The 25,260-nt window shown below is 41.9% G+C and overlaps 1 protein-coding gene and 2 long non-coding RNA genes across 6 annotated transcripts in view; 2 read left to right on the forward strand and 1 right to left on the reverse strand.

Moving 5' to 3' along the window:
• The first annotated feature begins 773 nt into the window (after positions 1-773).
• On the forward strand, positions 774-19,951 carry LOC125965426 (uncharacterized). Its single transcript, XR_007479288.1, has 3 exons — positions 774-5,729; positions 9,522-9,856; positions 19,847-19,951. It is a non-coding gene; the product is annotated as an uncharacterized LOC125965426 (long non-coding RNA).
• On the reverse strand, positions 18,818-23,742 carry LOC125965425 (uncharacterized). Its single transcript, XR_007479287.1, has 2 exons — positions 23,630-23,742; positions 18,818-20,298 (listed from the first exon to the last, which is right to left on the reverse strand). It is a non-coding gene; the product is annotated as an uncharacterized LOC125965425 (long non-coding RNA).
• The window catches only part of SLC26A4 (solute carrier family 26 member 4), a 60,663-nt gene continuing 59,092 nt past the window's right edge, over positions 23,690-25,260 (forward strand). For all 4 annotated transcript variants that reach the window (XR_007479279.1, XM_033438869.2, XM_049714912.1 and 1 more), the window contains exon 1: positions 23,690-23,853. Coding sequence is in view for 3 of the 4 variants with exons in the window: in XM_033438869.2 (XP_033294760.2) it covers positions 23,690-23,853 (164 nt within the window). In the remaining variant the exon portion in view is untranslated. The remainder of the gene's footprint in view (positions 23,854-25,260) is intronic.

Below are 25,260 nucleotides of genomic sequence, written 5' to 3' on the forward strand. Positions count from 1 at the left end.
TTTGTCTTTCCTTGTATAGCCAAAAGTGATTTCCAACACTACAAAACTGAAAACAACCGCCCAGAAGCTGTCCATGTCCTGATGCCTGGAATCTGAATATTCTCCTCTGGCAAAAAAGTGAATATTACCTGATATGGCGAACCACGTGATGAAGTTAAGGCTCTTGAGATGGGGAGATTATCCTGAATGATCTGAGTGGGCCCTAAATGCCATCACAGGTCTCTTTAAAAGAGGCAGGGCTTCCCTGGTGGCACAGTGGTTGGGAGTCCGCCTGCCGATGCAGGGGACACGGGTTCGTGCCCCGGTCCGGGAAAATCCCACATGCCGCGGAGCGGCTGGGCCCGTGAGCCATGGCCGCTGAGCCTGCGCGTCCGGAGCCTGTGCTCCGCAACGGGAGAGGCCACAACAGTGAGAGGCCCGCGTACTGCAAAAAAAAAAAAGAAGAAGAAGAAAGAGGCGATGGGAGATAATACCACCCGGAAGAGGGGAAGGTGCTGTGACCACAGATGCAGAAAGCAGAGCGCTGCAGCCACCAGAGCTGGAAGCGGCAAGGGACGGGTTCTCCCTGGAGCCCCTCACAGGAGCCGGACCCTGCACACCCCAGCCAAACTGATTTTGGACTTCTGGCCTTCAGAACTGTGAGACAGTAAACTTGTTCCAAGCCACCAAGTGTGTGGTAATTTGTTACGGCAGCCATAGGAAACTAACGCAGGAACATGCAGGACAAATCTGTAATGGGCTGGAGTGAATTTCACAGCAGGTAGAAAACAGACACTCTTTGACACCAGCTGGGCTTCCCCAAAGATAGCCTTAGCCGTCTCCCCTCTTAGTTCTCTTCCTCCTTCAATTTTATTTCTCTCCACCCCCACTGCCACTGCCAAACCAAGCCATCATCCCTTCTCACCTGGACTACTGTCACCACTCCCTGCCCGTCTCCTCCCTAGGTCCACACTCTCAGAAACCACAGCATTCCCTGCTTAAAGTCTAGCAAGTATTCCCACTGTACCTCAGATGAGACTCCCGAAACCTCACCAGGCCCCTACCTCCTCTCCAGCCTCACCTCCATCTACTTGCCCTGCCGACCACAGCGGCATTCAGAGTCCTCTTAGAACAAGCCAAGTTCTTTCCCCTCTCAGTGTTTTTACATACACAGTACCTCCTCCCAACCCTATTTTGTTTATCCTATTTTATTTTTATCCTATTTTATTTTCATACTTATCATTGTCTGAAATGATCTCATTTATGGTTTGGTTTTGTCTCCTGCCCGGAGACTTAAACACAGTTCCTACGCACGGTAGAACAGTATTTCTCAACAGGCAGTGGGGAAGATGTTCCCAAGGGACACTTAGCCATGTCTAGAGGTGTTTCGGGTTGTCATAACTAAGGGACTGCTGCGGGTGGGTAGAGGCCAGGGATGCTGCTAAACTCACTCAACAATGCACAGGGTGGCCCGCCACAAGAAGGAGTTCTCTGACCCCGAATGTCAATATTGCCGAGGTTGAGATACCCTGCAGTGATGCTTATGGCGGAGGATACTCGGTGTGCCCCAATACCAATCTTTAATGCACCTGTGGTGAGAGATACCCCGATGTTTTTACACACAGCTGCCAAGCATAAGGACAGTATTTTCCAGTCTCCTTGTAGGTAGAAACAGGAAGGAATGTCACGTGGTGGCAGTTTCTTTTTTTTCCTTCTTCCATCCTGCTGCCTGATACACAGGCGCTGCCATCTGAGATCCTGAGATTGAGGCCGTGCAAGCTAAAGCAACAAGACAGAAGGATGCTGTGTGCCTGCCACCACAGAGCACCCACCTCTCCTGAATCGCTTCTCACCAGATAGTTCAGTAAATAAATGACAACAGATATGTTTAATGCATTGTCTCTCTTAACAGCCTAGACATGGGTAAAGAACCAAAAACACATTTGGCCTTCTAGCACAAAACCATCAACCTTTTTTCCTTTCTCTTTCCTACTCAAAGGGTTTCGACTTCCCTGCCATTTTCATTAGGATCATGATTTTAAATTACATCCTCTACTTTCTCTGCAGTCCAGCTTATTATATTTAACTTAACCATTATTAGTCCATTGACAGCGTGCAGTGTGCCCCCCACAATGTCTGTGCATTTCACACGGGAAGAATTTACAAGGAAAGATCTCTGCTCTCTCCTCTGTCTTTACTGTGACTTTTGCCACAAGGAGAACAAACACAGGCGCATTCAGTTACACTTTGTATAACCACACAGAACATAAGAGCTTGAGGTCTAATTGTGACAAAATTAGAAAAGACTTAAGTTCCTACAGGGTTTTGTTCTTGGTGATCACCCGTTTTCCTAAATTTGGGCAAAGGACGTATTTGAAGTTTTGGCTTTGCCCCGTAAGCCAGATGCCTTCCTGGTCAGCCAAGTTTCTCCAGACTGTATTTATCACTCCTTCAGAGATCTTTGTTCTCCCTGAAGCAACACCGTGGTAAAGAATTTCATTCTCATTCTTCCAAGGGCTGCCAATTTCCTGGAGCCCAAATGACTTCCTGGCACATCTCAGCCAAGGGCTTCCTGAAATAACCCTCCACAGGGGGTTACTTCTGAAAAGTCTTCTTTAAGTTTGTTTGGTTTTTTCCTCTTAAAACAAAATTGACACACAACTAATGTAGAAAACATAAAAATCACAGAAAAAGAATACAGTTAGCAGTTTGGTTAATGCTCTTACACATACAAATACTTATTATACACATAGGAATATTTACAAAAGTGAGATCATGCCATACATGCTATTCTGTGACCTGCTTTTATTCCCCGACATCAATAAAGATTTTTCTAGAACAGGACCTCCAACAGGTCATGGAAACATCACCCATCACCCGAGGGGTCAGGGTTTTTTCAAGCTACATATAGTCGTACCCATATGCCCCATTCACCACTAACTACACCATTGAGAATTACCACCCCCCCCCCCGCAGGCAGCAGGACTGTGCCATAACCGTCCAGTATGTGAGGACAGGAAAAGGGGATGAGAGCCACTGTCCTGTGACACACAATATGTGATTTAGCCCCTGTTGGACATTTAATGAGAACCTTTATTGGCAGAAAATGCTCTACAAGCAGTAGAGCATCGTGGTTATATGCACAGACCACCTGGAATCAAATCCCACTTTGAGTCCTAGTTTCTTCATTTTTAAAGTGACAGTAAGACTACCTCAGGGACTTGCTGAGAGGATTAAATGAGGTAAAACACTTTGTCTGGCAGAAAGCGACTCTGAACGTTATACAAAAACTGGTACCCAATGGTAAATTGCCTTCAAGAAAGAGAAAGGAAGAGAAAAAAATATAATCTGAAAGGAGAATTTATATGTTTTAAAAATGGACCCCCTAGTTCTACATAATGAAAATGTACAATGAGGCAGTTTTGGATGACTTTTTCTGACAACTCTAGGCTGTCATTCCCCTGACACCTCTCCTCCAGCCCCAGGCAAAGCCCAGCATCTAATTTGCATAGGAATGCAATAAATGTTTGTTTATTTGGATTGAATTCAGTTCTAATGCATCAGATTCTCTTCAGATGATTCTTCCCATTCCTCGTCTTTAGGGTATGTCCTGTTGTTTTAAGATTATGACAGAATCAACTACCATTTTGACCAACTTTCTTAAGATATTAATTAGTCCCTTTTCCAGGCCAGTAACATATTTCTCTTCAAATCCCATTGGCAGATTTGATGTTGTGGAAGGGCCTGTGTCTGGGGTGTTTCATTAGCCACTTGAACCTTTACTGCAACTCTTATTTTTCCTTTCCCTATGATTAAAAATACATACACACTTGTGTATGTGTGGCTGTGTATGTGTGTGATGTTTCTAACTCTTTGAAAAATAAAAGAGGCAAGGGCAGGGGCAGATCTACAGTTTGCAGTGGAGGGGGCTTACTAGATAAAATTTGTAGAGATCTCTGTAAGAAAAATAATATAAAATTACCAAAGCAAAATTAGGTTTGAACATGAGAATTTCTTCAGAATAAGAACAGAAATGACAACAAATTGCTAGAGACTTGGAGACCCAGATCCCTTTCTTCTAAGGGACTCCTTAACGCCATATAAATCTGCCTCTAGGGAAGAAATGGGAGGGCAAAGTTAATGTAATCAACATGCTGAAAACTTCTTCAAAATCTAACGGAACATGCATCACAATCACGTTTTTATTTCATGGTAAGTATATTAGTTTCCTATTGCTGCTGTAACACATTACCACAAATGTGGCTCACAACAACACAAATGTGTTCTCCTACAATTCTGGAGGTTAGAAGTCTGAAATGAGTGTGATGGGGCTAAAATCCGAGTGTTGGCAGGGCTTGTTTCTTCCGGAGGCCCTAGAGGAGGGTCTGTTTCCCCACCTTTTCCAGCTCTGCATTCCTCTGTCTGCATTGTATCCTCAGAGCCAGCAATGGCCAGTGGAGTCTTTCTCTTCACACTCTGACATTGGTCTGCTTCCCTCTTTCACATTAAGGACCCTTGTGATTACATTGTGTCCACCCAGAGAAGCCAGGGTAATCTCTTTATCTTAAAGACGATTGATTTGCTACCATTGCTTTTGATATTTAATTCCACCTGCTATCTTAATTCCTCTTTGCCACGTGAGTTAACACACTTAACAGGAACTTCCCTGGTGGTCCAGTGGTAACAACTAAGAGTTCACAGCTAGGACCCGGTACAGCCAAACTAAGTAAATAAATATTTTAAAAAACAAAAAGAAACAAAACACTTAACAGTTTCTGGGGATTAGAATATGGTCACCTTTGGGGAGACCATTGTTCCGTCTACCACAGTGAAGAAGCTACTTGAATGCCAAGTACTTTTGAAAATGCTTTTTGCAATCGGATTCCTATAACATTGGTTCTCCGTTTGGAGAATTTGCGGGGTGGGGCGGTAATAGAGGGAATTTTATTTTATTTAAATTGAAGTATAGGTGATTTACAATGTTGTGTTACTTAGAGGCGGGTACAGCAAAGTGATTCAATTATACATACATATCTATTTTTTTCCAGATTCTTTTCCCTTAGAGGTCATTACAAAATACTGAATATAGTCCCTGGAGAATTTTTATTTTTAAAAGTCCATCTGTGAGGGAATCCAAAGCATGACTGTATGTTTCAGAACTGAAAGGGAGCAGGTATTCCAAGCTGAGCATGCCCAAAGCCTGCTGCCTGTGGTTTTTCCAAATGAAGGCAGCTGCAAAACTCTGCCAACACTTAAAGATATCAGATGTAGGATTTTCACTCAAAGAAAACAAAATTGCAAAAAGATAGCTGATTGAACACACCTTTTTACTCTCTCCTAAATTGCACTAAAACTAAAGGGAGTTTTTAAAGGCATAAACCTATAAGGATAAAGTGAGTATGAGAAGAAACAGCACCAAAGTTCTAGAAGCTGCAAAGCAGGTGAACAAGCGGTACTGACTTGGTGGAACTGAGGAAGAATGAATTCTACTTCCTCCAGGAAGGGCAAGTCAAGAACAAAGTCCGTTTAAAGGACCAAATAACTGAGGCTCCGGAAGTGGTGGCACCAGCTACTTCCGGCAAAGGAGTGCTGAAATGAGGCGGCTTGGTTGAAATGCTGTTTGAAAAGCAGATCTCTAGATGCCCCTGTCTTCCTGCAGTGCTCGGTGACCGCCCTCCCTCACCCTAGCAGCGACAGTTCATCTCTCTGAAGAGCTGGTAAAGCAGGTCTTTTTCCGAAACAGAAAACAGGTGAGTTAAATAAATGACGTATCATACTAATTACAGAACTTCTTCCTTAACCCACCATGAGGGCAGCCAGTCCCTCATTTCCAGGCAGAAGACCAAACAATTCTTTTTCTAGGCGGGGATCTCTCAGACCCAAGAGAAAAGACCTTCTGACACAGCCATGGGTGTTGAAATCAGGAGTTCCCGGCCAGCTCTCCCTATAGGACACCTCACCCTCTCACCCAGAGCTTCCAGGCAGCTCTTGAGGTCCCCTCCTTTTAAATACAAGCAGGCAGTCAAGCCTGAGGAGACCTGAGAAAAAGTTCTAATATGAAAAAATAGAGACCAAAAAACAAACTGAAAAAAAAAAATGTAGAGAAAACAAAGTGTGCTGGAGGAGGAAAAGTACAGTGAAAAATAACAACTCTTAATGTCTTCAGAGAAACCGTGGATTCTTATTTCAATACACCCATGAAATCAGAACTGGAAGCTATAAAAAAAATTTTTTTTCAGAAAACAAAAATAAGCCCTTAGGAAAAACTAGAAGGAGGGCCCAATCAAATCCCCAGCACAGTGTCTGAAAATAAACCCACATAAATTACCTGGGTTCAAAGAGAAGATTCTCGAGGTTTCCAGTGAGAAAGCACAACACAAAGGTGAAGGGAATCTGAACGAGTTCAGATTTCTCAAAAGGAAATCTGAAAGGTGGAAGACAATGGAGCAAGGCTTTCAAAAGTCTGAGAGGAAATTATTTCCAACCCGGAATTGTGTACTCAATCAAGTTATAAATCAAGTATGAGGGAAGAATAAAGACATTTTCAGGCTCGCAAGTTCTCAAAACTTGTACCTGCCACACACACCTCCTCAGGGAGCTGCAGGTAGAGGATGTGTTCCACCTAAAGGATGAGTAAACGGAGAAGGAGGAAGCCAGGAGCCAGGAAAATGGAGATCCGCGTGGGCAGAGACAGAGGGGGACCAACAGGAGGATGGTCAAGGGAGATTCTTAGCCACGAAGCGGCTCAGACCACTCTGGGAGAGGCTTTTACAAGAAGACGTAGCTGGGCTTCCCTGGTGGCGCAGTGGTTGAGAGTCCGCCTGCCAATGCGGGGGACATGGGTTCGTGCCCCGGTCCGCGAAGATCCCACATGCCGCGGAGCGGCTGGGCCCGTGAGCCATGGCCGCTGAGCCTGCGCGTCTGGAGCCTGTGCTCCGCAACGGGAGAGGCCACAACAGTGAGAGGCCCGCGTACCGCAAAAACAAAAACCAAAACAAACAAAAAAATCAAGAAGACGTAACTAATAACATTCCTCACGTGAATGAACTGGACATAAGGAACATATGGAAAAGAGATTTCGATTATGCTGGAGGAAGGTTTGAGGTTACATAGAGATAAGTTTCAGTGGTCATGGGAAACTAAGCAAATAACACAAGAGGAAAAAACCCAAAAAAAACCCAAGACAATCAAAACTGAAAAGAACATGAAAAAAAAAAAGTCCAGGAAATTAAAAAGTAATAGCTGCTTACCATACAGCTCCATTCTGAATAGAAAACAGAACTATAACAATGGGAATCCTCACTCTTAATGTAACCAAAATTCGGCCCCTGGATTGGGAGATGGAGTAAGGGGGAGTGTGTATGGTTTGGCAGCAGTGGGGACACAGGAAAGAGAGTTAAACTCTCACCTCACAGAGTGGGAAAACTGAAAACAAAAAACCCCAAATGCATGAATATTATTTAGAGATATGGAAATACCTATCAAAGAATCAGCTAAAGGATTTAAAAGTGGTTGTCTCTGGGAAGGGGAAGCTGCGGGAAGGGGCTGCTGTTCTTATTCACCCTTGTAGAAGTAGTCGATTCCTGAAACCATAACACTGATAAAATTAAAATTTTAAAGAAAACAACATTGCTAAGCTAAGAATCTATTTCACTTTTCTGGAAGTACTGTTCAGGTGAATGAGAGGTTTATAATACATTATGAGCCCTTTGGGATTGACATACGCCCACTACTATATATAAAATACATAACTAATAAGGACGTACTGTATAGCGCAAGGAACTCTACTCAATACCCTGTAATGACCTATATGGGAATGGAATCTAAAAAAGAGTGGATATATGTATATAACTGTTTCACTTTGCTGCACAGCAGAAACTATACAACACTGTAAATCAAAGGTACTCCAATAAAAATTAATTTAAAGAAAGAATAATACATTATGAGCTCTTTGGAAGAAAGAAAGCCTTATTTAGATTTCTTTATATTGGTCCTCAGCCCATATTAGCATCTCCATTTGTTCCTAGTGTAATTAGGTTAACATTACATTAGCATATGACTTTGCCTTTTCCAGAACTCTAATTAAGATTTTAAAGAAGATGTATACCGGTGGGAATCTCTCATTCACCCTCTGTTAAACACCTTTCCTATTTGATTATAATTCCACTTACTAATTCCTTCTGGCTTTTGTCTTCCAAACAATTTTTGATTTTTATTACATGAAGGCAGTTTGAACTGATCCAGCAAATGGTTTACAAGGTCCAGGTGTAAAATAAATTGGCAACCTAAATAGAAAAGAAGACAGCCATTGGGTAGAAAACGGTGACCAGTGTTACCTCTGCTGATCTGCTTATTAAAAGGACAGTGCTATGAATTTTTTCCCAATTTATTTTAAGTATTTTTTTAGGCTCCAAATCTACACTGAGCATTATGATAATAATAACAGCCAACACTGGGTGAGTACTCACCGTACGCTGAGTTCTCATTGCTTTACCCACTCTTCATTTAATTATTGCAGGAATACTATGAAGTAAATAGTTTTATTATCCCCAATTTGCAGACAAGGAAAATGAGTCTTGGAGAGGTTAAGTATATCTACTGAATTTCTCAGGGAATGGCAGAGCAGGGTCTCAAACCCAGACCCCATACTCTGAATCAGTGCTGTGTGTCCCCTCCAGCATGAGCACCATGGAGGGGACCATAAAACAACAGAGGAAAGAGAAAGGAATGAACTATCGTGGTCCAGAAAGTTCTCTTGTATTTAACCATCACAACAATGTGATGAAAGATTATTACTTCCACATGCTTGTGAGACAGGTTAGGAAACTTCCCAGAGTCATAGAGATAAGGTTCAGCCCTCAAGAAACTTATTTCTATTGGGAGTTAACACAAACACAGAAGGAACTGGCACAACTACAGATGATGTCAAATGTGTGGTAGAAATAAAAATACAGTAAGATCTCCAAGAAGGAGTGTTCAATCCAAGGGAGAGGCTGAGAGACTTCCTAGAGCAAGTTGATGAGCAAAAGCTTGATGTGTCGATTTCAGATAGACAGAGAGAAGGGTTGAACAGCATTGTTCTTTTCTCTGCTTGCAGTTTTACTCTTTTTGTAAATGTTCATTATTTTACAAGATATTGGCTTTAGTGTTGACGAAAACTCACTTCCAGACTCCTTTCTTTTTATAGGAATTTCAAAGCAGAGACAAATGCCTAGGCTTAGAAAATGATAAGAAGCATGAGTGGAATAAATTTAAAAATTAAAAAAAAGAAGCATGATCGGAAGAGTAGAATATGGAAACTCAAGAGGAGGGATGTTGTTCTCTTAAGGTTAGAATAAAGGGAGGGAAGGGATAAATGCTGGGAAATGAAAAGAGGGAAGAAAAGAAGATTCAGAGTATAGGAAAAAAAAGTGCAGTTCTCTGAGGGAAATCTATCTTGAGACAGGATTTGGATTCAAAGCCTTCGTGGCCCAGACCACTGACCTGTATGCTCTTGGAGAGATTTTCATAAATAAGATGCTGCCACTTATTTTTTTTTAAAGAATTTCAGAGGTGTATGGGAGAAGAAAGCTTTCTCTCAGCCAAGATGTGTGCAGTTCCTCCAGACCCGTGGCACGTCCTCTCAATCTAGGGAAGTATTGCCACTGCTTAGCATTTGGGATGAAGCCAACAGCGACGTTCAGCAAATATGGGTTTCATCTACTCGAAAATAATTGCCTTTACATCTTGTGACATCTTCCATGGACTCTGCAGTGAAAATCAATTATAATCCCTTTTGGTGGGAGAAACTAAATTAGAAAGAAAAGTGATCAGAAACAGAAGGCAGCTTGACGCTTGTGATGCCAAGTTTGCTCAACGTGTGATTCAAAAGCCGTGGGTAAGTTTTTCTGGCCATTCTCCCAATTAACAACCTTTAGCTTACTTAAAAGCCAAAATCCGTGACTCAAAAGAGGGTGCTAGGAAGAAATTTTTGACAGATAAAATTAGCTATTCCTGGCAACATCAAATAACATATACATACACTCATGTACCTTTTTTTGAAATGAAGCTCAAAATATACCAAGATCTAACTGAAACTGCTCCCCAAGGCTCCAAAACTCAATTATAAGACCTGACGTTTATCACGTGCTCACTATGTGCCAAGCACTGCATTTAATTCTCACACTAACATTATGAATTAGGTAATATTCTCACATAACCTTATTTTTTAAACTATGAGATTCAATCAAGGGGAAGCTAAATAACTGTCCAACGTCACAAAGGTAGAAAACAACAGAGTCAGGGATGAAACTCAGACAATCTGACTCCACTACACTCTGGATAAAGTCCTTACCTTCAGGGAGTTTAGAGTCTAATAGTGAATTCAGATAAGTACCCTTCAGTGTGGTAAGACTGCTAAGGACCTATGTAGGAAGAACATCTAACCTTGCTTTTGGCTCTTAGGGAAGGATCCATGAAAGGGACAGCTAAACGAAAGCAGAAGCTAGGAATGGCCAAAGGGGGAAGGAATTCCAAGCAGAGGAAGAAGCTGGCCTCTAAGCCCAGAGATAAAAGAGAGCTCAGTACCCTGGGTGTATAAAAGGAGAGGGCTAATGGCAATGGAGAGTCATTTTAGAAGACTTTAGCTAAGGATGGACCTGACTGGATTTGCATTTCTAAAGCTGTTTTTGGCTGGTTTGGAGAATGACTTTTGAGAAGAGCAAGAAGAGAAACAGGGAGACCTGATAGGAGGCTATTGCCTTGGGGGTAATCCTGGCCTAAGCCCAGGCAGTAGCAGTGGAGATAGAGAGAAGCAGAGGAGCTGGAGAGTAATTCAAAAAGTAGACTTGATGGGGACTTCCCTGGTGGTCCAGTTGTTAAGAATCAGTCTTGCAATGCAGGAAACACTGGTTCAATCCCTGGTTGGGGAGCTAAGATCCCACATGTCGCAGGGCAACTCATGAGCCCTCATGCTTTGGAGCCCTCACCTCACAACTAGAGAGAAGCCCGTGCGCCGCAATGAAAGATCCCACGTGCTGCAACTAAGACCTGATGCAGCCAAAAATAATACATAAATAAATATATTTTTTTAAAAAGGTAGACTTGACAGTAGAATGACATCAAAAGTAACAAAGAAGAAGGAATCCAGGATGGCTCCTAAGTTTCTTCTTTGGGCAGCTGGATGGATGAGATGCCATTCACCAAGATGGAAGATGCTGAAAGAGGAACAGGTTCAAGAATGAGGTTGAAAGAGGATAATTAATTCCATTTTGACTGCATGGAGGTCCTCATGCAACATATGGATAAAAAGGGGATCATTCTTTACTTTACAAAAGAAAAATTCACATAAGTTATTTTAATCACCTAGTTCTAATATATTTTTAAAAGCTTGATTCACAAAATTTTGATTATACAGACCCTTCCAGTAGAACTTTTTTTTTTTGCATCTAGTAATCCACAACTATTAAGACAGACATATACACAATTTATCTTATCACTAGGAAACTTCAAACATATTATTATTATTATTATTTGGCTACACCGCATGGTTTGTGGGATCTTAGTTCCCCAACCAGGGATCGAACCCATGACCCCTGCAATGGAAGAGTGGAGTCCTAACTACTGGACCACCAGGGAATTACCATATTATGTCTTTTTAAATGATTGAAAAACTTAAAATATGGACCTAGCAAAAAAGAAAATAAACTCATCGTGCAAAATACTGTACAATAAAAGTAAATCTCTTCATTAGTATGAACTTACATTAGCTTAACAGAGATACAGATGGTTTCATATAAAAATATTATATATAAGTTTATATACATAATATATTTCATAATATATAATGTTATTTCATAATATACACACATATATTTCTTTGTTATGTCAGCTGAGAGGGCCTATAAGCAATGGCATTCCAGTAGCAAAGAGCACACCTATTGGCCTGCATCTTGGTTTCTAACACCACTTCCCTATAAAAGGAACCAGGGTTCCTTGGAGAAATGGCTGATTTCAGGACTGACACAGAAAATATATAAGATAAGCCTGGAACATCTTGTAGAGCCAGAAAGTAAGGGAATGCTCCAAAAACAAAAAACAAATCCACCCTACATTGATGGGGCATTTCAAAGGGGCACAGGAGCCAATTGAAAGAGCTCCCAATGTCCAAGCTAGAACAATGTGATCAACAAAATAAAGTAGTATTGGGTTATAATGCAAAGTATAAAATAAATACTCATGATTCCATCATAGTGCCCTAAAGAAATGATTGAATAAATGAATAAATGGGGAAGGGAGAAGACAAATCTCCCTTGCAGAAGAATTCCAAGCAATTTATTTAGATACCCTGTCCTCAAGGAGGTGGAGTTTAACTTCCTTCTCCTTAAGTGTGGGCTTCATGCAGTGAATTTTTTCAAAGAGTACAGCATAGAAAGGGGGATGGGGATGAGGGAGAGTCACTTTATAGTGAAGAAACCTAAAAAACCCTACCTCAGCCAGGTGCTCAAAGTCAATATCAACAATAAGTCATGTTGACACTATGTATCCTTGATATGTAATGAAAATGACTCTTTGCCTCTGTGGTTTTCCTCTCCCAAAAAACATATCACCAGTCAAAGTATGAGAAAAAACAGACAAATTCCAATAGAGGGGCATCCTACAAAATACTTGGCCAGTACTCCTCAAAACTGTCAAGGTCACCAAAAACAAGGGAAGTCTGGGAAACCATCACAACCAAGAGTATTACCAAAGGGAACTTGGGTTCACTGGCTGTGCAACAAAGCCAATCTCCTGACACCAGTTTGTAGTGAAGGAAAGTATAGCATTTATTTGCAGGGTACCAAGCAAGGAGAATGGGTGGTTTGTGCTCAAAAGACCCAAATTCCCCACGGGAAGGGTTTTTTTTTAAATCAACATTTGGCTAGAGAGATGCGGAGTGCATGACTTTCTTCTGATTGGTTGGTGGTGAGGTAACACGAAGGTGTTTCTGGAATCTTAATCATCAACTTTATGGTTCAAACCAGTCTGGGGTCTCCATGTAGTCACCATTCTTCACCTGGGGGGTGGGTGGAGTTTGAGGGTGGTCTTAGTTTCTGCATGACAGCTCAAAGATGTGCATTAAATTGTTGTGCATATCCCTTGAGGAGGATCTAGGACTCTGTTTTATCCTTGAACTATTGTTTCTTGCCTACTTTTTCTTTCTTTCTGTATTCCCTCCCTTCCCTAAGTAGTAACTGCTTGAGTCTGCTCTTTGGAACTCAGGGAAGGCCTAGGAGACCAAAGTCTTTATCTACAAAGAAGAAATGGGGGACACAGAGGGGCTTTTTGTACCTGGGAGGGCCCCACAGTGTCCTGCTTTGTTTCAAGAGGAGCGTAAGGAAACATGACGACTAAATGTAATGTAGTATCCTGGAACAGAAAAAAGGTATTAGGTAAAAACTAAGGAAATCTGAACAAACTATTGACTTTAGTTAATAATAATGTATCAATATTGGCTTCTCTTTTTTTGTTTGTTTTTTTTAAGTTTTATTTTTTGGCCACACCACAGGGCATGTAGGATCTTAGTTCCCTGACCAAAGATCTAACCTGTGCCCCCTGCATTGGAAGCATGGAGTCTTAACCACTGGACCACCAGGAAGTCCCTATATTGGCTTTTTAATTGTGGCAAATATATCATACAAATTTAAGATGTTAATATGGGAGCTCTTCATATTATCTTCTCAAATTTTCTGTAAATCTAAAACTGCTGTGGGACTTCTCTGGTGGTCCAGTGATTAACACTCTGCACTTCCACTGCAGGGGGCACAGGTTTGATGCCTGGTGGGGAAGTTCTGCATGCCTTGTGGTGCGGCCAAAAATAATAATAAATAAAATAAAATAAAATAGCTCTAAAAATAAAGTATATTTTTTAAGAAGTCCCTTGAGGGAATTCTCTGGTGGTCCAGTATTTAGGACTCAGCACTGCCAGGGCCCAGACTCAATCCCTGGTCTGGAAACTAAGATCCCACAAGCCAAGCAATAAGACAAAACAAAATAAAATAAAATCCCTTTCTTCCATCAGAAACTAGTGTCTTGTGAATTTATCCAGAAATACTCTATGCCTCTATGTAGAGAGTCTCCATTGTCCCCTTCCTGTCCACTCTGCAGCTTTCTCTACTCTGCTCTGTGCCCTGAATACTAACCTTACAGGTAATGCCAACAGGCTTCTCAGCCCTCTGGTTTCTTCCAGTAGAACTTTGGCAATGGAGGAAGGGAGGGTGGGAAAATACTTACCAGCAGGACATCAGATGGGAGGGGAGAAGTAGAGGTACTTATTCCCCCAGTTCCTTCCTCCTTGGGCTTGGAACTAGCAGGCCCCATTCCTGTACTGAAGTCCTAGTTCCTGTCTGGAAGCCCTCTCCAACCACACACTGGGTCCTGGTACCAGCTCCCTCCCCCCACCCCCTTAGGCTAGGACTGATGACTGCTCTTTTCTCGGGACCTTTGACACCTCCCTTCAGCCAGCCCCAAGGGGCTTCACCAAACCTTATTGGTTTTCCTTGAGCCTGCCGCACTTTTGTAAACAGTGCCTTCATTAACTCTATCTCAATGTGTTATCTCTCTGCCTAGGACTCTGATTAAGATCATATGCAAATGTATATCCCCTTCATTTATGCAAATATGAGCATACTCTACACATTCTTTTGCACCTTGTCTTTTTTCATCTATAATACACTATGGGTTTCTTTCCATGTGCATATACATTGATCTACTTTGTTAGTATCCCATGGTATCCCATTGTCTGTGTATATCATACTTCTAAATATTATATCAAAAGAGGAGAATTAGAAGCTGAAACTTAGCAGAGGGAACATGAAGCCTGGGCTGGGGCACTAAGACACAAGTAGAAATTCTATGCTATGGTGGCGGGGAGCTGAGCTGTTGTTACTAAAGCCCCGGGTACTCTCACAGAAGTTACGAGAGTGGGCTTAGGAGTCAAATTGCTTGGGTTCAGATTCCGGCTCAGCCAGACTGTGTGACCCTGGGCAAATTACTTAACCTATCTGTGTGTATCTCCTCATCCATATAATGGGAATAAGAATATCCACTGCAAGGTAATACTTATGCTCAAAAGCAGTTGAGTTTTCGAATCGGACCGCCCTGGGCAATATGGCACATCCAGTGGAAAAAAATGCCATGAGTCTCCCTCTTGGTCTCTCTCCCTGTCCCAGTCCTTTGATTCTTTCTCTTCAGCCTCCCTCAGCTTCATCCTTCCCTCTTTTTTCCCTCCTCATCAACCTGTCTGACCCTTGATAGGCTTTCTCTCTGTTGATATTTAAGATTCATTTTTAAATGAAGAATTTGACAGTAGATTCTAGGATTAATTGTGTTGCTACTAATTTGTAGTTCAATAGAGGTGGTATGAACAAATTTAAAAAGCACATTCTTTTTTTGGCCGCATGGCTTGTGGGATCTTAGTTCCCTGACCAGGGATCGAACCTGTGCCCCCTGCAGTGGAAGCATGGAGTCCTAACCACTGGACAACCAGGGAATTCCCCAAAAGCTTATTGTTTATAAAGCAAAGTAGCTGTCAGCCAGCCCTCGCAAAAGAAAAATAAATGGCCTCAGATGATATGCAGTTGTTTTCCACCAAAAGGATCTAGTGTGATTGGCTGGATCAATTTCTGCTCAGATCTACAGGAGTTACCTTGACTACTTATACTGAGTATAAGGCACTACCAGTACCAAAAAAAGTAAAATTATTAATCACACATGCAATAATTAGAAACAAGAGGATACATTTTAAATAATAAGATTTTTTTCCTTTACTTGACATGTGTCATTAAAAAGCATAGCTACCAAAAACATTTTATTCAGAGACTAGTTCTCCAAAGCATTCAAAGTATTTTAGATATTTTTTTTTCCTCTCCACCTGAGCTCAAGGATTATCTGCATTTTATAGAGGAAGAAAGTCTCCTCCCGCTCCTCCAGTGACCTCTCAGGGACTGTGTACTGGCCATGTTTTATCTGTCCATCCTCTCCCCTAAATGTCAGGTTGTAATTGCCACATGCTGCTGAGGTCTCTCAATCTGGTATCTCCAGATCTGCCTTATCTGGATTTCAACCACACTGCCTTCCTTTCAGTTTTTGAAGCACATCAAACTCCTTCCTGACTCAGGGTTTTTGCATTTGCTGTTCCCTCTTCCAGAAGGCCAGTCTCCTTCTCACAGATTTCTCTTACAATGTCAGCTCCTTGGAAAGAGAGAGGTCTTCCCTGACCACCCTATTTAAAGCCTTCCTCCCTCTCTCCCTGCTGTTATTGCCCTCCCCCACCCCGGTAATTCTACCTGACATCATTCTGTTTCTCAGTTTATCATCACAGGATATTATCTGATTTATTTATTTGTGTATATCACTGCCCCCCACTAGACTATAAGTCCTTTTGTAACTGATCAGGACCCTATGGGACCTTCCCAGAACAGACACTCCCCACGCACACCTATGTCCTCTGCCTGCCTTTTGTTTGTAGAAAAACTTTAATCAAAGAATAAATTTAATCAGAGAAGTGAGAAAATGCAGAAAGAAAGGAGAACAGTCATACAAGACAAAATAATAATAGGTTAGCCATTAAACAAAGTCAAGGACCTTTAGTTCCTCCTCAAGGACTATAGATAATATTCTGAGGCACGTCCTTCGAGCTGTTTCGCAGGTACTGAAAACCCCACCAGGCAGAAGAAGTTAACTGTATGCTGCCCACAAGCACATAGACCTCAGACCCGTCGGAACCAGAAGGTTGATGATGTCGACTCACCACCAACCAATCAGAAGAACGTCCATAAGGTGATCACATACCCCACAACTCCCCTCCCTTACCCTCTTTCTAAAATGCTTTCTCTGAAAGCCTTCAGGGAGTTCAGGCCTTTTTAGCTCTAGCTGCCTGGACTCCTTGCTTTGTGCCCTGCAATAAACACTGCACTTCCCTTCACCACAACCTGCATAAGAAGATTGGCTTTACTGTGAGCAGGTGAGCTGACCCAAGTTTGGTTCGATAACACTTAGATGTCAGGAACTTTGTCAGACTTGTTCAATGCTGTATCCCCAAGACTTAAGATGGTGTCTGACACAAGTAGGGGGCTCAATAAGTACTCACTGAATAAATAAATAAATATATTGATGTACATATGGATGAACGAATGGATGGAATACTTAAACATCCAACTCAGGGGACTTCCCTGGTGGTCCAGTGGCTAAAACTCTGTACTCCCAATGCAGTGGCCCCAGGTTTGATCCCTGGTCAGGGAACTAGATCCCGCATGAGGCAAAGATGATCGCACATGCTGCAACTAAGACCCGGCACAGCCAGATAAATAAATAAATGTTAAACAAAACAAAACAAAAACATCCAACTCAGGATAACATAGCACATCCGTGTTTACTTGAAACATCTCTCAAGTTTCCCTTTTCTCCCTCTATTGACAAACCATGTTCATGGAATAGGTGTGCAAAGATAACTTTAAAAGTTAAATACATCAGATAAAGAAGCTGTTGTATATGTATATAAAATGGAACATTAGCCATAAAAGGAATAAAATAATGCCATTTGCAGCAACATGGATGGACCTAGAGATTATCATACTAAGTGAAGTAAGTCAGAGAAAGACAAATATCATATATCACTTATATGTGAAATCTAAAATATGATACAAATGAACTTATTTACAAAACAGAAATAGGCTCACAGACATAGAAGACAAACTTATGGTTACCAAAGAGGAAAAGGTAGGGAGAGGGATAAATTAGGAGTTTGGGATTAACATATACACAGCATTATATATAAAATAGATAACCAACAAGGGCCTACTATATAGCACAGGGCGCTATATTCAATATTTGGAACAACCTATATGGGAAAAGAATCTGAAAAAGTACATATATATATATATATATATATATATATATATATATAAAACTGAATCACCTTGCTGTATACCTGAAACTAACACAGCATTGTAAATCAACTATACTTCAATTTTTTAAAAAAAGGGGAAAAAAAAGACCTTAAAAATTTTTTAAAAGTTAAATACATTTAAGTAATAAGATAGTTGGGTGGGCCCTCAAATTACAATTTGCCTTAAAAAAAGTGCCATTATTTCATTTATCTCATGAGAGAGAATTTTACTAAGACAATATCAAATTTGGATTTATATTAAAGAATGTGGTTTTTCCTCTACTATCTGAAACATTTACTGAATTATACTATATAAAAATGAATATTTATTGACACTGAAATTTGCCTGAAATTGGAATGGACTGCCACACATGTTTGGAAAGAATTCTTTTGTTTAGTGATTTTCTTAAAAAAGAATAAATTCTCATCTTTTAGAACAAGTTTCATTCCTCAAGAGGCAATGATTTCTCAAGATCCCATCATTAAATGATAAAGCAATCAATAATTAGACAAGTATTTCTCCAGTATCTATTACATTGTCATAATTTGCCAAGGTATTGTGTAGAGTTGCAAAACAAGACTAGCATTATACTCTTACTTGCTTGAAATATATACGTTTGTGTGCATAGAAAAAAAAAACAAGAAGGAAATAAGCAAAAAGCTTAGCAGAGATTATGTGGGTGATAAGAAATGATTGCTATTTTCAATTTTAATATATTTTCCAACTTGTTCACTACAGACATATTTATTTTTTTAATACCATAAGAGACATATAACATATTATTTTTGTCTTTAAGGAGCAGATCTTATATCTGGAGAGGGGGGAAAAAGTACCATTCAGGAAATAAATGAAAAACAATAGAGTACAAAACTGTATGCTTACTGAAAATAAGCCAAATCAGTTTTCAGAGGAGAGATCAGAAAAAGAGAAAGTTAAAGTTATCTTTTTGTTTAAATATGGCAGAAACTTAGCATCTATTGTCTTGAGAAAATTAACAAACATAATAAAAATAAAGCTCACAGATCAGAGTTGAAATTCCCAGGGAAAATGACTTTCCCTGGCAATTGGTTTTTCATCAATGTCAATGTGAAAAGTAGACAGTGTTTCTTTTTGAAATGTTAACAATGAGTCAAATGCTGCCTCCAAACAGAAGTGATTCAATTCAATTCTACATTTTAAAAAAAAAGCAAGAAATAAGGTACAAACATTACAGTTCAAAGGTAGAAAATGATAAAAATCAGAATCTAGGTTGCTTTTAAAAACAGACTTTGGGGGCATTATTTGCATATTTCTGTTATTTTGCAATTCTACTGATTAGAGAAATTTTTAAGTTGGAAAAAAAAAAGACGAAAAAGAAACTAAGTAAAATTTGCCCTCTAGACCAGAAGAAGGTAGCAAGACTGAATTCTCTCAATTTAAATAAACACAGGACTCAATTAAGTCATTCTTGTAACACACGAAATCACTCAAATATATAGCTACACTTATGATTTTATATATATTCATATTTCATCAATTCTATTATGCCATTAATTGTAAAACTCACAATTATTTTATGAAACACTAAGAAAGAAAAAAAATGCTGCCAATTGAACTATAACACACCATCAATTATGAGTCCTGATAGAATGTGAAAAATCTGCATTTTAGAATCAGTGAAATATAATATACAACTTGTGACCATGTAGTGAATGTTTGCTGCACCCACAGGTATGAGACCAGGGTTCATGCTTCTTTGTTCATCACTGTATCATGGCCAGCACTCATAAATTCTTAATAAGTCCTTGAATGAATGAATGAATGAATGAACAAATAAGTGAGTGTGCAGATCTAATAGTGGACTTTGTCTTACACTCCAAATGCCTAAAGGATATAAATAAGGAAATGCATTTTAATCAGCATTAACTGCTAAATAAGTGCTGGAAGGTAACAATAATATTGTCTGACATTTCTTTTTGAAGTGACACATCTATCTCTTTGGAAAGAAGTCCTGGAAATGACTAAATTCTGGTAAATAAGAACCACCCACCTCTATGTGAAACAGGTGAAGCTTGATTTCTAAAGTGAGTAATTTGAGGTGTTTAATATAACAAGTAAATTGGGTGGGGAGAGTCAGCTGTTATCACCTCCTACTCGTTTCTATTTTTAAAGGATGGCCAAATTCAGACTAGTGAGAAAAGCAGTTCTATACTTTTATAGAAACCTGTAAGGGAGATGCCATTCTGTCCATGCACCATTTATTTCTTCAGTAGAAAAAGCATTTAGGGCTTCCCTGGTGGCGCAGTGGTTGAGAGTCCGCCTGCAGATGCAGGGGACGCGGGTTCGTGCCCTGGTCCGGGAAGATCCCACATGCCGCGGAAAGGCTGGGCCCGTGAGCCATGGCCGCTGAGCCTGCGCGTCCGGAGCCTGTGCTCTGCAACGGGAGAGGCCACAACAGTGAGATGCCCGCGTACCGCAAAAAAAAAAAAAAAAAGAAAAAAGAAAAAGAAAATGCATTTAACAGAAAGAAAAAAAAGGCAATATATTCATCCAGGTACATGTAAGTCTTATTATAGTGCGATAATTGTTAAACCGAATCCTTATCTAGAAAGATGCAGTTCAAAGAATTCTGTCTATTCTCCAGGGGAAGTTACACCATTGACTCCTAGTGTTATTTGATAGCTTCTTTTCTCCTCTGTCCTTCTGAGACCTCTAACCCACTCCCTCTTCCTTTGAATTGCTACCATCACCATATGATCACCAAGTTGTGATACAAAGTGGTCCACAGAGCTGACTGGACTAGACTAAAAATGTTCAAAATAGCAAGTGACAGGGAGCAGAAATGCCTATCAGAATGAGATACAGATTATATTTATATTTGCACAGAATGCCTCCAAATTAAATCAATAAAGAATTGTGAATTGTCTAGGTGAGTTACCGTGGAACTGAGTTATAGTATGAAATCTTAGACAGCTATTTAAAAAGTTAAGAAAAATCCATATATATTCACCTGGGAAAATATTCCTAACATAGCCTTAACTGAAAAAAAAAAAGTTGTAGACCAATATGTAGCATAATTTTTAGTTTTTTTAAAAAAAATATGTTTGGGCTATAGCTATATCTTTTTAGAAAACATTATAGAAGGTAATAATGACTGGAGGGAGACATTGTGCTTGCCCTCAAGAAGTTTTTGTCTAGTGAGGGAGATAAGACCTGTATGTAAATCAAATTATGATACTAAGCTAGATAGTGAGAGGTGTCTTAAAGAGAGAGGCCCAGATAAGGTGCCAAGACAATCCAGAGAAGTAACTGGATTAATTCTGAGAGACTCAAGCACTGTTCATGCTTGAGACAGTGTTTTAACTGGACGTTGAAGGTGTGTGTGGGGGTGTGATAAGTGGGGACATTCAGAATCTACTTTAAAAAACTTGCCTCTATTTCAGTGTACTGTATATATGGAGAGAGATGCATATATTTAGTACACATAACAACTTATTATTAAATGTACATTCGAATAACATACAGAAACTTAGAGGGACTGAAAACTTCATTGTAGGTTGTTTAGTAGCATCCCTGGCCTCTTTCCACTACATCTTAGTAGCATCCCCCCAGTATGATAACCAAAAATGTCTCTAGAACTACATATATATATATATATATATATATATATATATATATATATATATATATATATGTATGTATTCTCCTCTGCAGATGGATAGAAATTCTAAAGTTCATGACCTGGATTTTTTTTTTTTTTTTGACTGCACAGCATGTGGGATCTTAATTCCCCAACCAGGGATCGAACCCGTGTCCCCTGCATTGAAAGCACAGTCTTAAGCAATGGACGGCGAGGGAAGTCCTTGGATTTCTTTTCAGGTCCTTTCTTCAAGGGTTCTTAACCTTAATAATGGTCAAGTAAGCTTTGGAAGATCTGTTGAAAGTTGTTGACTCATTCATCCCTCAGAAAAACACACACATGTTCAACACACCATGTTGAATACAATTTCAGGGGATTTACACTAGGGTTCTCCTGTGAGGATTCTGTTTCCTGTTGCTTATAGAATGGTCATTGTCTGAATTTTCCAGCTGGGTAACTGAAGGCTGGTGTCCAGAAGGTCCATATTTTAGAGCCTCTTCTGCATTTCCTGATAATCAGGAGAGAATCTTCCTGTTTACCAAACTCTCCTTCCCTTCATCTTAACCCGTATTAGTCAGTTTCAGCAAGATTCATCCCAGCAGAAGACAAAACACTGATTAAGTAGGATACATCAGACTCCCCACTCACTCTCTTCTAGTCTTGATTCCTGTTTAGTCCAGTTTATTCCCTCCTTGACTGTTCAGATGAACGAGAAGAAACATCAAAAGAACCAGAGTCAGTCAGGTAAGAAAAGGGGCCACCTGGGCACTTGATTTTGATTGTGAAGTGAAATACACACAAACACAGAAAAGTTCGTATCTAACATTTATGAATAAATTATGAACTCTCTATAACCACCACACACTGGGTACTTCTAAAGAAGGACTTTCTAGAAATCCAAAGTCTTATTAAATGCAAAACTGGCCACTGCTCCTTTCCTCCTCTCCACCTGGTGTGAGAGCTGCGTGTCAGACCTTGGAGCTTCCGGATTCATACAACCTAGGGGTCAAGGTCAGCGTTCCCCGCAATAGCTGACCTCTTCTTCCACGCTGGGCTCTGCTCTCCGTAACAAATTCCCCAGAGGCTGTTTCGCCCCTGACCTCGTAACCCACGTTAGTAATTAGGGCGCGAGTGAGGATTCGGGTGGCCCCTGGGTGACAGCCAGTAAGATTCTTAGCCTTCCTGGTTCGGGAAAGGGAAAGAATTCGGGAGGGGTAGGATTTTTTTTTTTCCCGGTAGGATAGGTGGGGAAAAGACCGCTGCCTGTGTGTCCCTCTTTTGGACTAAGGTGTCTCTGTTGCTCCATAAATAAAACGTCTCACTGCCTTCTGCGAGCGCTATAAAGGCGGCGGAACGGCTGTCCCGGGGGCATTCCGGGCCGGACTTGAGCCGAAGCAGGTGAGATCGTCGCTGAAGATGCAGCGCACCCCACCCCGCCCTGGCTTAACTCCCGGGGAGGCATCGCTGGTTGGGGATGGGACTAGTGGAGGGGGGTGGGGTGACACAGAGCCGCCGGGCAGGGGACAGTACAGCCTTCTTTCTGAGAAGCTGAGTGCGAGAAGGAAGCTAGGAAAACAGGCCGAGGGGTGAGACCTGCTCACCCGCCCAAAGTTCTGTCCCCGGAAGAGCGCGCCCGGCTGCTGGAATTTGCCTGCAGCGCGCGCGCAGCCTCGGGACCCGGGGAGCATGAACTGAGGGTTCCACGCCCGGCCCCGGGGGTTGTGCTTCTTTCCCAGGGCGCGCCTGGCGCTGCGCGCTGGGTCGGGTGCGGGGAGAGAGGGATGTTCACAGGGTACCCCTTCCTGCCCCCTGCGCGCCGCGGGCCCCAGCCCGGGTTTGGGGAGATTTCAGGACGCGGACAGCGCCCTGGCTGCCCATCTGAGGGGACTGGGTCGGGCTCCCGCCGCCCCCCAGCGCCGGGCTCACTCTCTTATTAAAGTCCGGTTGCGCCAGGCGGCAGGTGCAGGCTCGGAACCCAGAGGTCCTCAGGGCCCCCTGCAGGCTGGAGGTGCGCGCCCGGGGGCTGCGGGCCCGGGCGCAGAGGGCGGCAGCGCGCGGACCAGGGTCTCGGGGATCGGCTCCAACAGGTGGGGCCGGCCGGGGGCGGCTAACGGGCGGTCTTCACCTCCTCTTCTCTTCCCTCGTTCCATCTCCTCCCTCCTCATCGTCCTCCGCCTCGCAGGTCATGGCAGCGCCGGGCGGCAGGTTGGAGCCGCCGCCGCTCCCCGAGTACAGCTGCAGCTACGTGGTGTCGCGGCCGGTCTACAGCGAGCTCGCCTTCCAGCAGCAGTACGAGCGGCGCCTGCAGGAGCGCAAGACGCTGCGGGAGAGCCTGGCCAAGGGCTGCAGGTAGCAGCCGCGGCGGGCGGGGCGCGGGGCTCAGTGAAGCCGGGAATCCGGGCGCGCCGACCCGCGGGCGTGCCCGGCGGCGGAGTGTGGGATGCTGCGCCGCCCTGCAGGGTCGACCCGGCTTCGGTCAGCTCACGGACTCTGGCCTTCCCGGTGGGAGAGTGGCTCTATCATTCTCGGCCCGAATCGACCCTAGTCTCGGAAACTCATCTTTGGAGAGGGTGTGTTCGGGGAGCCGCATCTCCTTTTCCTCTCTTGAGGGCACCTGGAGTGCGCCTTGCGGTACAGAGGGTCCCCACGGCCTTCTCGTGAAGGCTAGGCTGAGGAGAGTGGGAGAGCAAGGTGCTCGATTACAGAGAGGTGATGGGTAACCCGTCACCTGACCAAGAATCCTTGAAAGCCCCAAACTCATCTAGGACGGATGCCACTCAGAGACACGAAGTGAAGGCGAGAACACGGAGCGCGTTGTGCTCCAAGCTGTCCACTGTCAGGCAGTAGGGCCCCCCGAAAAGAACCTCCATCAATCTCTAAACCCAAACGGGACACCCGTAAGTAGATATCACAAACAAAAAGGGAACTATCAGCTGCTGCTAGATTTTCTTTCTGTTAAAAAACCTTTTATTATAAAACATTTCAAACACACTCAAAAGTAGGCATAGTAGTGTAATGAACCCCCCCCATGTTTTTACCCATCACCCAGCTTCAAATATGATCACCTCAAAGTTAATCTTGTTTCACCACATACTTGCCCCGCTCGACTTTTTTTTTTTAACGTAAGTCCCATATGGTGTTTCTTTTTGTTTTTTATTTTGTCTGTATATATCTTTAGGGACTCAAAAAATACAACCACAATTCCATTATCACACACAAAAATTTTAAAATTCCTTAATATAAAAAATTAAGTCCAAAATTTCAAATTGTCTCATAAATATAATTTTTAAAATAATTTATTTGAATCAGGAGTCAAATAGTGTTCACCTACTTTTAATATGTTTCTTCTTTTACCTATAGGTTGTTGAATTTTAAAAACTGGATAGCAAGGTGCAGCAAGATATAGATTCATCATGTAAAGGGTTGTAAAAACTGGCTCCAAGCTCCTATTGCCAAAATATACAGAGTTTGTTTATGTTTCTTGAAAGAAAAGGAGAAGAAGAAGAAAGTGCCTGGGTTAGAAGTCCAAAAATTAATCTCCATTTAAAGACCCTACATTGATCAATCTGGGACTGGATCAGAAAATGGGTTCTTGCTTAGGGATATTTTCTCAGAGGATTAAGAAGGTGGGAGAGGGGAGGGAACACTTAATCCTGTGTTTTCTAGTACAGTGCATTTAAAAGGGTAAATAGAGTTCTTGGCAAAGACATGGTAAGCACTTCACTGTTAGTATTTTCCATGCAATTCCTATCCTTT

The sequence above is a fragment of the Orcinus orca genome, chromosome 9 (assembly GCF_937001465.1).
Source record: "Orcinus orca chromosome 9, mOrcOrc1.1, whole genome shotgun sequence".
Taxonomy (NCBI): Eukaryota; Metazoa; Chordata; class Mammalia; order Artiodactyla; family Delphinidae; genus Orcinus; species Orcinus orca.